This window comes from Lutjanus erythropterus, chromosome 2 (genome assembly GCF_056507025.1).
Source record: "Lutjanus erythropterus isolate fLutEry1 chromosome 2, fLutEry1.hap2, whole genome shotgun sequence".
Taxonomy (NCBI): Eukaryota; Metazoa; Chordata; class Actinopteri; order Lutjaniformes; family Lutjanidae; genus Lutjanus; species Lutjanus erythropterus.
The window spans coordinates 19,068,940-19,082,406 of NC_139318.1; the positions used below are offsets into that span (position 1 = coordinate 19,068,940).

Below are 13,467 nucleotides of genomic sequence, written 5' to 3' on the forward strand. Positions count from 1 at the left end.
TAGATACTGTCCGTTCTCCATCTGGCCATGTGTCTTCAAACTTGACGCTGCATCACTTGGGTCTTGGCTAACGCGCATGCTCCAGTCAGCAGCTGTCATCAGACTGCTCACTGCTCTTTTCACTTTCCTTTTTCAAATACTTTTTCTGATTTCACTTGTCATATTTAACTAAAATAGTGTTTTCAGTTCTCTGTATTTTTCCATAAAGCGTTATATGTATATGCAATTGTGATTGCTTGTAAATGTAATTTTATTCCCATTCTTTCGGGGGTCTTCACTTCCGCTTCCTCTTCGTCACGGCCACACTCTGAACTGATTTGTTTAACACTACGGGACAAAAAATGAATACATCGACTGGTTCAGTTCATCCAGCGAACGTTTTAACCTGCTTATTTTAACCTGTCTGACCGATGCCGATAAAAATAGTGTAGTACATATCCTGCTTGGACCAATATGAGCCACTTGTGTGTGTTTGTATTCAGTGGAGTGAGCTTAGAAAGTGCGCAGAGGGTCTTCTTATCTCGGTAGCTAGCGTTAAGCTAGCTCTGCAAAGCTGCTGTCTGTCTGTGGGCCGCTGTGGCTCTGTCATTCACGGGACTGGTACTTTTTAACGATCAAAGGTAACGGTAACCAACAAATACACAAATATTAATTTATTACAACACTGCTGTGACACATATATACATGATACAGGTTAACAACTAAGCTTAACAAGCAGGTGGTGCTGAAAAATCATGGGTGTGCAGCTGGTATCTTGCTTGGTTGACACACACTAGACATCTTTTCTGGTACTCATACATGTTTGTTTATATCTATAATGTATGTTAAAAGAGCAAAAGCAAATATTTAGTGCTTTGTGATTACTAACTGCACCTTCATTCAAGTATATTTTTTAAGTAGCATACAATGAGAAACACAAAATGCAGATTTGACTTTTCAAGTCAAACTATTTGTTCAATTTTGTGCAGGAAAGGCTTACAGAAATGTACAAAGAAGTGATGTACATTAATGGATTTTTGCTGATATCTGTTATGATGGTATCTTCCAACACGTTTTGGCCGATGCTGATATATGCACATATATTTGCATTTAATTGCTGAGAACATCAAGTTTCTGCTGTAGTTGAATTAATATGTTATGTCTACTTTTATCATGATGGTTCACTGGCAGATACAGACATAAAATACAATTGCTTTTCAAAACATTCACATTCACTGAGCAAGATAAGAAAACTACAGGTGACATTTTTTTGTATACTTCACACTGTTGTTATAATGATTGGGAGGATGGCTCTTAAGATTGACAGTTAAATTTGTAGTGTTTCAGGAAAGCAATTTGGCTCATCCTCACACGACAGAGGCTGAGCAACCATTGCAAATAGCAAGTTTGTTATTTATTTCAGACATTCAAAAAACCTCCACACAGCAGACATACTCGCATCACATTTGCATAAATATGTGTGTGTCATCTTATTAGCCTGTCATCAGCAGAACTGGTTATTTCAGGCCCATACCGGTATTCCATTTTAAAGCCTTAATTGGCCAGTACCAGCGATGTGCATCCCTAGTCTTCACTTTCATGTTTTGGTGATTAATATGATATATTGAATCACATTAATGCTCACAGTCTTTTGTGTTTTCCACCTCAGACTCAGCACCATGCATCTGTTGCGTCTAGTGTGCCGCCACAAGACAGCACTGGTCATTGGTACTGTGTGCAGCTTTGCTGTAGTTCTTGTCTTCTTGGCCAAATGTACCTCAGAAACCCTGAAACAGGGCCACCAGGATCCTCCAGGCCTCGCCCCTCGTGCCAACGCTTTGCAGTCCCGTCCTGAACAGCATCACGCCCCCTCCACATCCAAAGACTTGTCAGCATTCCTCGTGGTCCTGATCACAACTGGACCTAAGTACACAGAGCGGAGGAGTATCATCCGCAGCACTTGGCTGGCCAAGCGGGACTCTGATGTTCTGGCCAAGTTTGTGGTGGGAACTCAGGGGCTCTCCAACGAAGACCTTCAGAACCTGAACACAGAGCAAGGGCGGCACAAGGACTTGCTCTTACTGCCCGACTTGCGAGATTCTTATGAGAACTTAACACTTAAGCTGCTGCACATGTACTCCTGGCTGGACCAGAACGTGGAGTTCAAGTTTGTCCTCAAAGCAGATGACGACACATTCGCTCGCTTGGACCTCCTCAAGGAGGAGCTCAAGGGGAAGGAGCCCAGCCAGTTGTACTGGGGCTTCTTTTCAGGGAGGGGGCGAGTGAAAACAGCTGGGAAGTGGAGGGAAAGCTCCTGGGAGCTTTGTGACTACTACCTGCCCTACGCACTGGGTGGAGGCTACATCCTCTCAGCTGACTTGGTGCGTTATGTGCATCTTAATGCAGGCTACTTCAAGACGTGGCAGAGTGAGGACGTGTCACTGGGTGCCTGGCTGGCACCAGTGGATGTTCGGCGGACGCATGACCCACGCTTTGACACAGAGTATAAATCGCGTGGTTGCAACAACAAATACTTGGTGACACACAAGCAGAGCTTGGAGGACATGTTGGAAAAACACCAGACTCTGCAGCGGGACGGCCGGCTCTGTAAGGAGGAGGTCAAGCTGCGATTGTCCTACGTATACGACTGGAGTGTGCCGCCCTCACAGTGCTGCCAGAGGAAGGATGGCATTCCTTAATTTTTGTCCTTTTTTACAAGGTTGAAGTTGGTTTCTGATTCATATCTAACAAGTCAGACAAAATTTAAAGGTACAGTTCACCCCAAAATCAATATACATATTGTGAACTGTCCCTTTAGGGATAATGTTTTTCAACCAAATTTCCATTGTTATACCATTTAAAGTTGTTGTAAAGTTGTTTATTTACTTTTTGGGGGCCAATGATGCCAACAATATTAGTGTATTGATATATTATTGGCCCATATTCTTTTTTTATTCGTATAAAATCCAAAAGACATCAGTACACGGACATAGAAAACATTCCCTGCTATATTTAATGATTAATAAATAATTATAGATAATAAACACACAAATAGAACAACTTGAATCAAGAAAAACTATCAAATGCACATAAAATGCTTGTAATGAAACTTAAAAAATCAATCTGTATTTTGTTCTTGAAAGAAATATACCAGACAGCATATTCACTAATGCTGAATAATGATATTGCTGTACCAGGCCGGTGTCTGATAGTATATCAGCCAACCAAATATCTGTCTGGCAATAATCATTGTAGATGCCTTCATCCTTTTCAATCCCATCTTTCTAATTGTGAAAACAAAAAAGGGCAGTTTCACTTTTTTTTCTCTCTGTGTAAATCACAAAAGAGCAGGACAGACATATAAATCTAAAAAAAAAACTATACTTAATTGTTTCTCTTTTCACCAGTTGGAAAGTGGGTTTTAGAGGTTCCATGCACTTTTAAAATAGGTAGAATAGTGGTTTTTGAGCTTGACCTGGTGTAATATGTTCTGGATGGAGGAAAAAAATGATGTTTTTCAACTATCTCTGAAGTGTCCATGTTAATCTAGTTCACATTTGATGAGTCTTAAGTACAGTATTTTCATGTGGAGCTAGTTTAACGTGCTCTGTGTCGAGGGAAAAACAATGAAATCGTCCTTTTTGTTTTCACAAATAGCTTGAAGGTTTCACAGATCTGTGTGCTAATGTATAGCATGCAGATTTGCTAGTCTTGTTTTTTTTTTTTTTTTTATCTCAATCTGGTCGAATGTGATCTGGTTAGAGAGGTAATGAAATAATAGTTTTTTCTGTTTTTTCAAATATACAGGGGTTAGTTTTAAAGCTTTTACGATGATGTCTCCTACCCGTTTCACAACTTTACGTAGTGTAACAGCAGAGAATTGGCTGAAAACTCTCGAATAGGAAGCCAAATTCAGCCTCAGTTGTTCTTTTTGACTTGTAAACCTTGGCCTTGTTATTTGGACCCATTGCTTATGTCAGTGCTCTCCTAACCGGCAGTTTACCACGTTGGTGGCCTACTTCTCTCCTCTGTCTGTGCTTCATCTGCTGTACTGCTTGCTAAATATTTTCCAACACTATGAGATATGTTTTAAGGTAATTTCAGTGTCGTAGATAATACAGGGAAACACAGACGGGAGATTCTTACCCTGCCATGATGTCGACATTTTTTGTGAAAGCAATTTTTCTTTTGTATTTTATTTATTGTTAATTTATTCTGCAGCAAACACAACACACTGGTATCGAGTCAGGACAGAAGCACAGTGGCTGTGGTTGCTGCTTGTGAGAAGAACTTGTATTTATAAGCATGTTGGGGGAGGAAATCGCATATTATTCACAGAGTTAATGGACAAAAATGTTCACTTTTTAAAAAATGTAAAGCTTTTGTTTACAGTTAACGGTACCCAAGGTTTCATGTAATTTGGAGGTGCAAAGAATGTGTAAGAGAAAATGGTTGAATGTGTTTCATTCAGCAGGCCTTCTTATTCCTGCAACAGTCTCACTTTAAAGTTTAGGTCAGTACATTTACTGTGCACAGATATCAAGTTATAGGTGAATGTTTGCTGCGCACCACAGATTCAGACTGAGAAACTTGATAAAGACTACCAGCTGGCACTTGGTCACTTTTATAAACAAGAAACACCATTCTAAAGTCCATAAATCATTACGCAATGATTATCTTTTTTTTTTTTCTTGTTACTGATGTTGAATTCTCCAACCTGAACTTACCCTACTGTGATGTCAGTAGCTGTGTCTCGAAACTTGTGAAATGTATACAGGGTTGATTAAAGGGCACGATATGTTGGAGCTGAAACAGCTGAGAAATGCTGCAAAAAGAGCCATGTCCGAGTTGATTTTTATGACCGTTGTAACGTTTTAGTGAATAATGACATGACTGTTTTCTCACTGTTGTCACTAGCAGATTCTGATTCAGTACAACTTACATTTCAGTGTTTGTTTTTACGTACATGGTCAGCCTCCCTGAATGTTTTATTAAAAACTTTAAATGTATTCTCGTCATTTCTATTCTTACATGATGGTTGTTTGAAAAGGGGGTAGTTAAATGCACACGTTATAAAATTCTCTACAAATGGCAGAATTGCTTTGAAAGAGAACTTGATAAAAGCCTTTTTAACAATTCTGTACAAACTATCATAACCTAACTTCCTATTACCATTATATTTACAAATGGCTCTAGTGTAAAAACACACATTGACCTTGGTTTCTTTTACAACTGCGACTAACAATAATTTTTATTATTGGAGAGTACATTCACAATTAATCAGTCAATCACTGAATCAATGAAATGTATAAAATGTCAAAAGATTGTTAAAAATGCTCCTCGCAATTTCCCAGATCCCAAAGTGATGTCTTCTTTTGTCCAACCAACAGTCCAAACCTCCAGAAAAGGCTCAGACTTCACTTACTATCATAAATGACAAAAAAGCAGCAAATTCTCATGTTGAAGAAGCTGGATCCAGGCAAATGTTTGACACTGTTACTTTAAAAATTACTTAAACGATTAATCAGTTATCAAAAAAGTTGGCATTTGTTAAATTTTAAACTGCTATCTGATTTCATGATTCATTATGCTTCAACATTACTCGCAAAATATTTTTAATATTCCAATCTGAAATGTTTACACTTGTCAATCAAGAATGATTCTACTCGTCTCTTTTCAGTTCAGACTTGTCTATTAACAGTGTTCATTTGTCTCTTTGCGCTGGTTGTCACGAGGAAAAAGGCTGGATATGTTTCAGGGTTCCTCTCACGCGAACAAACTCTGGTTCATTGTGCAGGCTCTCGCTCCTCTTCTTCTCCTCCAGCTCGTACTGCAAGACAGGAAACATCTGTGTTTGGACATCCTTCTTAATATCAATGTCTGCAGGCTTGCTCACACATGCCCAAAAAGTAAACAGATTATTACAGATGCTACACTCCCCAAAATTTTGTGATTTTCCATCTTTGCTTTCAGCTACTTACGACTTTCATTTTCTGCTGCCTCGTGCGGAGTTTCACCTCCAAGTCAGAGGGAGGACAGAGGGCCAGCTCCCTCTGCTTGTGCTGCTCTCTCTGTTTGTGTTCCAGCACCCTCTGCAGCTCTGGCTTTCTTCTGGGCAGCAGACCTCTGAGGAGACATGAAAAAAGATTACTGATAGTTAGATGGATCAGTAAATGGAAATAACCAAATTTACACAATAACATCTTGCCTGGAGTAAATCAAAATCATTTACAAACTAAGTTGTGAATAGTTTCTTCAGTACAAAGAAACACAGTAGGTGGGTGTATTTCAATAGAAGTTGTGAAGTAGTTAATGATGAGTAATCATCATCATACAACCACAATTCTAAAAAAGTTAGGACACTGTAAAGTTTAAATAGAAACAAGGCAATAATTTGCAAACACTTTTCAGTCTGTGTTCAATTAAATACATTACAAACATAAGATATTTAATGTTCAATTGTAAATATACACACATTCTGAATTTGATGCCTCCAACATGTTGCAGCATAGTTGGGACAAGGGCGTATTTGACACTGTGATGCCTTGGCTTTTTTAACAACACTGAGGACATTGATTATTGAAGTTCTGAAAGTGAAGTTCTTTCACATTCTTACTTCATATATGACTTGAGGTGCTCAACAGTCCAGGTTGTGGTTAGCATTTTTCAGAATCTACCACACATTTTTTTAAGACAGATCTGGACTGCAGGCAGGCCGGTCTAGTACCTGCACTCTTTTACTACAAAGCCACGTTTGTCTAATGCATGCAGAATGTGACTTGGCACTGTCTTGCCGAAAAAGGCAGGATGTTGTCTAGATGTCAGCATATGTTGCTGTTTGTATCTTTCAGCATCAATGAGGCCCTTAGAGATGTGCAAGTTTCCTATGATGCCATTGGCACTAACACACCCCCATACCGTCACAGATGCTGGCCTTCAAAGTTAGCGCCGGAAACAATCTGGATGGTCCTTTGCCTCTTAAGACCAGAGGATAAGACATCCATGATTTCCAAAAATAATTTGAAATGTGGACTCGTCAGACCACAGCACACTTTTTCTCTTTCTGTCAGTCCATCTCAGACGGTGCTCAGGCCCAGAGAAGTCGATATATGACTTTCACTGAGTCTTAACGTGCATTAGTAGATGCAGCAACGAATCATGTTTTTTAATGTAGTGCCACCTGAGGGGTCAAAGCTTACAGGCATTCAGTCTTGGTTTTTAGACCTTTCCCCCTACTTATAGAGACTTCTCTGGATTCTCAGAATCTTTTAATGATATGATGAATGGTAAAAAAAAACAGTGAAATCCCTAAATTCCTTACAAGTTGTGTGTTGAGAAAACTGTTAAACTTTAATTGTCCCTGTCCGTGCTTCCCAAACAGGTGTTTTTGAACATTCCACAACTGTCTCAGCCTTTTCTCGTCCCTGTCTCAACACGTTTGAAATGTGTTGCAAATTCAGAATGAGTGGATATTTACAAAAAACAATAAAGTTGATCAGTTTCTTTGTACTGTGTTCAGTTGAATATAGTCTGAAAATGATATGCAGTCGTTGCATTCTGTATGTATTTGCACACCATCCTGACTTTTGTGGAATTGGGGTTTAATTTGGACAGATTGTTGTTGGGCTCTTTACATTCAGGAACCACAAACCAAATTCTTCCTTGACTTTTAGGTGGTGATATACATTGTTTTTGCTTTCTCAGACAAAAAAGTGAGAGGAGATTGGCTCTGTATGGAGATTAGCAGTGATCTGTAGTCAGGTGTTAAACACCACCTAAACATGTTGCTTATCCCTCGGCCACAACACTGTCCAGCTGGGCAGAGGGGCCTAACAGGATTCTCTCACCACGACAAGAGGCAAACACTGTAAAATGCTTATCAGGAGAAGCAGAACGACTCTGGTGGATGGTTCCTTGAATAATACCCCATGTCTGTGTATGTGGATCAGCATGTACCTGCCGCCTGTGTGACAGCAGGTGTTTTCTCACCGTCTGTGGCAGAGTAGCAGCTCTCGGTGAAGGGCTCCATGTTGCTGAGAAGCCAGGATGGGATTTGGCAGCTTCCAGGACTTGATGAGGTCCTCGTCCTTCTGTTGTTTACTTTCTGTCACCTGGTGAGGTGGAACCATCCAACAGTGGTGTCTCTCTGACACATATAAGCAGTGGTGGACAAAGTACTCAACCCCAGTACTTGAGTCAAAGTATAGATACTCCTGGTCAAATATTACTCAACTACAAGTGAAAGTCGCTCAGTCAAAATTTTACTTGAGTTAAAGTACTAGAGTACTTGGTTTTAAAAATACTTAAGTATTCAAAAGTACATGTTTTTAAAAATACTTAAGTAATCAAAAGTACATGTTTATAAAAATACTTCAAAAGTACAAATTACAAAGTACATTTTCTAATATCAATACATGCTGTATTGTTTTCATGATGCATTTACAGAACCTTGTAACTCTCTGAAACCATCTAATGATGCACTGACCTGCTTGTAGAACCACTCTGCTACACAAAGCCTATAGAAACACCTATAAAAACTTCAGCATAGAAATACAATCAAAATCAAAAAGGACAGCTATTGTCATTTTCTGATGTAACTGTATTAAAATCACTGCATAAAAGCAGATTGAAGCCAACTGTAAGGAGTTCTCCAAGTCTGTTAAATAACTGAGATTTCTTTCTGTCTTCAGAGGCAGTATATATACATTAATTATTCTGTATTTTTCACCCCGATAAAAACAGTCCAACTTTAAAAGCTACCTGGAATAATGAATAATTATAATAACAACTTGAGATTTAATTTTGTCTTTCTCCTGCCGTCACCATTACCGCTTTTTGTTTGAATGAAAGAGGGAGAGCTTGCTTGTGCTTGTTAGTGCGCCTGGACGTATTTCTGCTTTTACATCAGTCCCATTTGAGAGGAGCGAGTGACCAATTGCATTTTAGAAAAGAAAAAACACCAACAACTGACTTCAACCATGTGCTCAGTCAAAAAGTAACAACAACCTTCCTAGAAATGTAGTGGAGTCAAAAGTACAATATTTGTCTTTGAAATGTAGTGGAGTGAAAGTCAGAAGTTTCCAAAAAAACAAATACTCAAGTAAAGTACAGATACTCAAAAAATGTACTTAAGTACAGTACTCAAGTAAATCTACTTCGTTACTGTCCACCACTGCATATAAGGACAAGTCAGCACACACAGTCACATGTCTTTGTCAGGCTTTCATCCTGTACACACAGCACTATGGACACAGCTTCTGTTAGTTATATGAGGTTTCATATGAGTGACTTTTAAAGTGATGAGGGGCAGCTCCTAACCAAATGTGAATATCATGCCATCTGGAAAACAATAAAAACTTGACTATTTGATTTGTCATCTTACCTCTTCTATTTCGAAGACCTGATTTTTGTGATACCTGAAGAAGAGCAAGCAAGTCAATTCCATTTGCAAAATGTACTTGAAATAATACAAAGACTTTTTATATGGTTTATATGGTGATATGGTTCAACCATTCTCATATTTAGCATTTTGAGAATGAAGTTAAAAAGTCTAGACTAAAGGTGAACCAAGTTTTAGTGTCAGACATAAGAAAAGTGTAAATTTGAGAAATTCAATATGGTATTTCCACTTTATTGTAAACATTCCAACTTTCATCCATTTGCTGTAGCCGCTTAACCCCCAGTTAACCTAGTTTACATGTCTTTGGACTGTGGGAGGAAGCTGAAGAACCTAGAAAGAACCCACGCAGACACAGGGAGAACATGCAAGCTACACACAGAAAGGCCCTGTCCCAGTCAGCTGGGGGATTTGAACTCAGGACCTTCTTGCTGTGAGGCAGCAGTGCCAACCACTGCACCACTGTGCTGCTCCAATATTCCAATTTTATTCTCAAAATGTAAAAAAAAGAAAAGAAAAGGGCACTAATACTGAAAGTCTGACTTTATTCTTGAATGACTTAAATCTTCCTCCTCTCAGTTTTTTTTTTTTTTTTTGTCTTATGCCTTCAGGAGTTCATCCAATGATTAATATTGTGATATTTTTAAAAACAAGAAGCTATGCAGTTGAGATGTTTCGTGGATTAAAAGGAGGTTGTAAGCTACGCTTTCAGTCACTTTAGTGACTCTACTTTTATTTCTTCACTGATGCCTGCAAGCATGAAATTGTGCAGAAGAATGAAGTCAAGACTATATTCATCCCCATGTATCAAGGCTGCAGTGTGACATTTCCATCTTGGAAATCATTTTTACTCCAACTCGATCTGGTTTTTGAAGTCCTATGACTTCAAAAGTCCTCTTACACTTTTTGAAAACCTGAGGCCAGAAAAGACATTCTGCAGTTGATTATTTAAGCCTGTTTTTTTTGTCTACATAATCATAATCATTATGATGTTCATTCATTATCCATGCCGTTACTGAAACTGCATCACACCACAGAAGCAGTAATGGTAAAATCAGTCTTACCTGTGTGCTGCAGTAGAGACGCATTACTGAAAAGCAAGCTGTACTGAAGTGTGTTCTCACAGAAGCAGACGCTGAAGAGGAGGAAGGAGCAGAAGCTCAGCGCTGCTCTCAGAGTGCACAGCAAGCTGCAGCTGCAGTGAGACTGATCTGAATAGGTGTGCGCTCCACTGTCCTGCAATCAAATCTTATTAACTGTCCTACAACCCTTTGTTCCAACCTCCAGTACAGAGCCTTCTGTTGTCTCTGAAGCATAAACAACATATGGAGGGATTAGGATCATGTAATGTAATGATTAGGATAATGTAGCATGAATTAGGCTTACCAATTAAACAAAAGTGGCTTTTGTGTCCCCGTTTGGGGAATCCATCTGTTATCACACACAGTGCAGTATATTCTAGATTCACATTAAATTATAATTTAGTGTTAAATCAATCAATCTATAATCACACAAGAACAGCTCCTTCCACAGGCAACACTGTCAATAACTCGCTAACACCAAAAAAAAAAAATATAGATAACATTTTCACAGATTTATATTTAAATCTGAAATTTAAAGTTGAAATGAACTATCCTGCTTTAAACATGCACATATCATCATGCACTGATATTATGAATCCTGCACACTGTATAAACATGTAACATTAAGACCAATGAAAAATCTGAATCAAATTCCTTGTATGTGAACACATTTCTACAGTATAGAATCATACAGCATTGTTCTTATATGTAAGATGGAAAACTAATGCACTGAAACAGACTATCATGAGAATATTTTCATGGTCCTGAGGAAAAATCAGGTCAGTGTTGCAGCACATCATTTGAGCCGTGCTGCAACATATTAAGTAGAAATGTAGGGATTAAGCATGAACAAAGTGCAAATGACGATGGTAAGAGGATTTTCCAAAGAGCAGCAGTGGATGTGCTTGATGCGAAATATGAGCAGTATTAAAAAAGTGAACTAATCTATATATATGCAATAAATATAGATGTTGAATAGATTACATTACATTACACAGATACATTGATTTACTGAAACATGCTTTTCAGCAATAAAGATTAAAATTTATGGGTTAGTCTGGGGCAAATTTTAAAGTAACAAAAAAGTTGGTGTGTGTGTGTGTGTCTCACATGGAGCGCAGGTATCTTGATTCAGTGCCCTCTTGACTGGCTGAGACTAAATTTGGACAGGAGGCTCTCTGGAGTGGGTGATTGCTCCATGGTGGCCCTTAGGAATGAGGTGGACGTGGCTGTATAGTGGTCTCAGCTCATCAAAGTGTGGGTGGGAGCTCAGTTCAATCAGAATTAAGTCATGACAATACTCATCCCCATGTACAAAGGTTGCAGTGTGAGATTTCCATCTTGGAAATCATTTTTACTCCAACTCTATCTGGTTTTTGAAGTCCTATGACTTCAAAAGTCCTCTTACACTCTTTGAAAATCTGAGGCCAGAACAGACATTCCCTCATTCAAATATGATTATTTAACATGTGAAGTTTGGTGCACACTGCATCATTTAATCTAAAGTTATATCAGTTTTGTGTTTCGTGGCAAGACATCAAAACTTGACGCTACGCCGCAGGCACACTGTTCATTGCTGACCAAATCTTTTAATAAGTTTTGATCAGAAAGTTGTCTAGGTGGCACAAACTGATTTTGAAGTTAAACAGATTATTTCTGTGGGAGAAGTTTGTTAAAATATGATGTGTGTAAAACATCAAAATTTACCACAACATTCAAAATGGCTGACTTCCTGTTGGGTTTAGCCGATGTGTCGAAGAAACTTTTTTGTGCAGCTGATCATGATTCATGTGCATACTGATTTTTGTTCGTGTCAATGAAACATACCTCCGGGGCTGCACTTTAAAGGGCGTGATCAAGCCATTTGGCCACTCTCATTGACAAAACTCATACCATATGTTCAGTCAGGGACGACTACTGAACATGTGAAGTTTCAGGCAGATTTGACCAAAGAAGTTAATGCAACTTCCTGCGCTTTGGCGAAACATCGACCTTCACTGTGCCGTTATAACAACAGTTTGACGATATGTCAAGATCCTGACAATATATTATGGACATGGTCTTAAGGCCTTTCTTACCAGATTTGAGTTGGATATGGTAAACCTGCGTAGAGGAGCACATCAGAGTCTAAAACATGTAATTTCCTGTTGCCATTAGGTGGCACTATGACTACAGCAGAGCATTGTCATGTAGATGTGTTCAGGGTGGGACTGTTACCAAACATGATGTTTGGTGCAGACCGGATTTGTACTAAAATTAAAGCAATTTCCTGTTTGATGCAGAGACATGCTATGCCATGCTCACAAACTCGTCATGGCGAGGTCGGTCTGTCAGACGCCAGCCAGACACAGAAGGTTGTCTAACTAAAATTCATGATATTGTCATTTCAGATCATGCTGCGGTTACGTGTGAAATGATGCCTTCAATAAATGAATTGGAAACACCTGACTGATACAGAATTTCTTAATGGCCTATCACAGCATGTTAGTCTATATCAGTATTGGCAAATATTAGCTGATAAATATTGGCTGTAATAATGTCTGAATTGACTGATGATGTCAAAACATTTCATTTGAATTCTTCAGCAAAATGTTCTATAACTTTTATAGAACATTTTGTTAAGTAAGTATGTTTGTTAAGTTTTTTTGGTGAAAAAATAAATGAATATTTGAAGAGTCAGAGTTGTTCTTTGTTTTTGTTGTAATTGTAATGTCAGTCAGATTTGGTTTGATCAGAGCTATGGAGTATTAAATTTTAGTTTTTAAATCTACAGGTTATATGAACCTATTTTAAAAATATAAACATGTGAAATCATGCTTTAATAGAACATTTTCCCAAAAAGTCAAATGAAATGTTTTGGCTAATGTATGTTGATACCAATATAGACATGCAGTGGAAGTTTAATCTGTGTGTTAATCATCCAGCTTTTGGAGACATTAACTAAAGATCATTCTACATTCTTCAGCTAATAATAACAATTAAAAAAAGGGCCACACACGCTGAAGTTTC

The 13,467-nt window shown here is 38.5% G+C and overlaps 2 protein-coding genes across 2 annotated transcripts; one reads left to right on the top strand and one right to left on the bottom strand.

Moving 5' to 3' along the window:
* Window positions 1-88: 88 nt before the first annotated feature.
* On the top strand, window positions 89-4,988 carry b3galt6 (UDP-Gal:betaGal beta 1,3-galactosyltransferase polypeptide 6). Its single transcript, XM_084730830.1, has 2 exons — window positions 89-620; window positions 1,649-4,988. Exon 2 carries the CDS (start codon window positions 1,659-1,661, stop codon window positions 2,676-2,678), a length of 1,020 nt encoding a protein of 339 aa, XP_084586956.1. The 5' UTR covers window positions 89-620; window positions 1,649-1,658; the 3' UTR covers window positions 2,679-4,988.
* A 566-nt stretch (window positions 4,989-5,554) lies between these two features.
* On the bottom strand, window positions 5,555-10,745 carry LOC146331422 (protein FAM107B). The gene is made up of 5 exons (XM_084744464.1): window positions 10,441-10,745; window positions 9,362-9,395; window positions 7,969-8,125; window positions 5,961-6,105; window positions 5,555-5,809 (listed from the first exon to the last, which is right to left on the bottom strand). The coding sequence occupies exons 1-5, from the start codon at window positions 10,462-10,464 to the stop codon at window positions 5,708-5,710; spliced, it is 462 nt and encodes a 153-aa protein (XP_084600590.1). The 5' UTR covers window positions 10,465-10,745; the 3' UTR covers window positions 5,555-5,707.
* Between the last annotated feature and the right edge of the window lie 2,722 nt (window positions 10,746-13,467).

Bases quoted from the DNA above. Each gene is read 5' to 3' on its own strand.
- b3galt6 (XM_084730830.1), top strand. From the start codon at position 1,659: ATGCATCTGTTGCGTCTAGTGTGCCGCCACAAGACAGCACTGGTCATT.
- LOC146331422 (XM_084744464.1), bottom strand. From the start codon at position 10,464: ATGCGTCTCTACTGCAGCACACAG. The intron at 9,396-10,440 runs GTAAGACTGATT...GCTCTTCTTCAG, and splicing joins GTCTCTACTGCAGCACACAG to GTATCACAAAAATCAGGTCT. The intron at 6,106-7,968 runs GTGAGAAAACAC...ATGTCTCCTCAG, and splicing joins CTGCTACTCTGCCACAGACG to AGGTCTGCTGCCCAGAAGAA.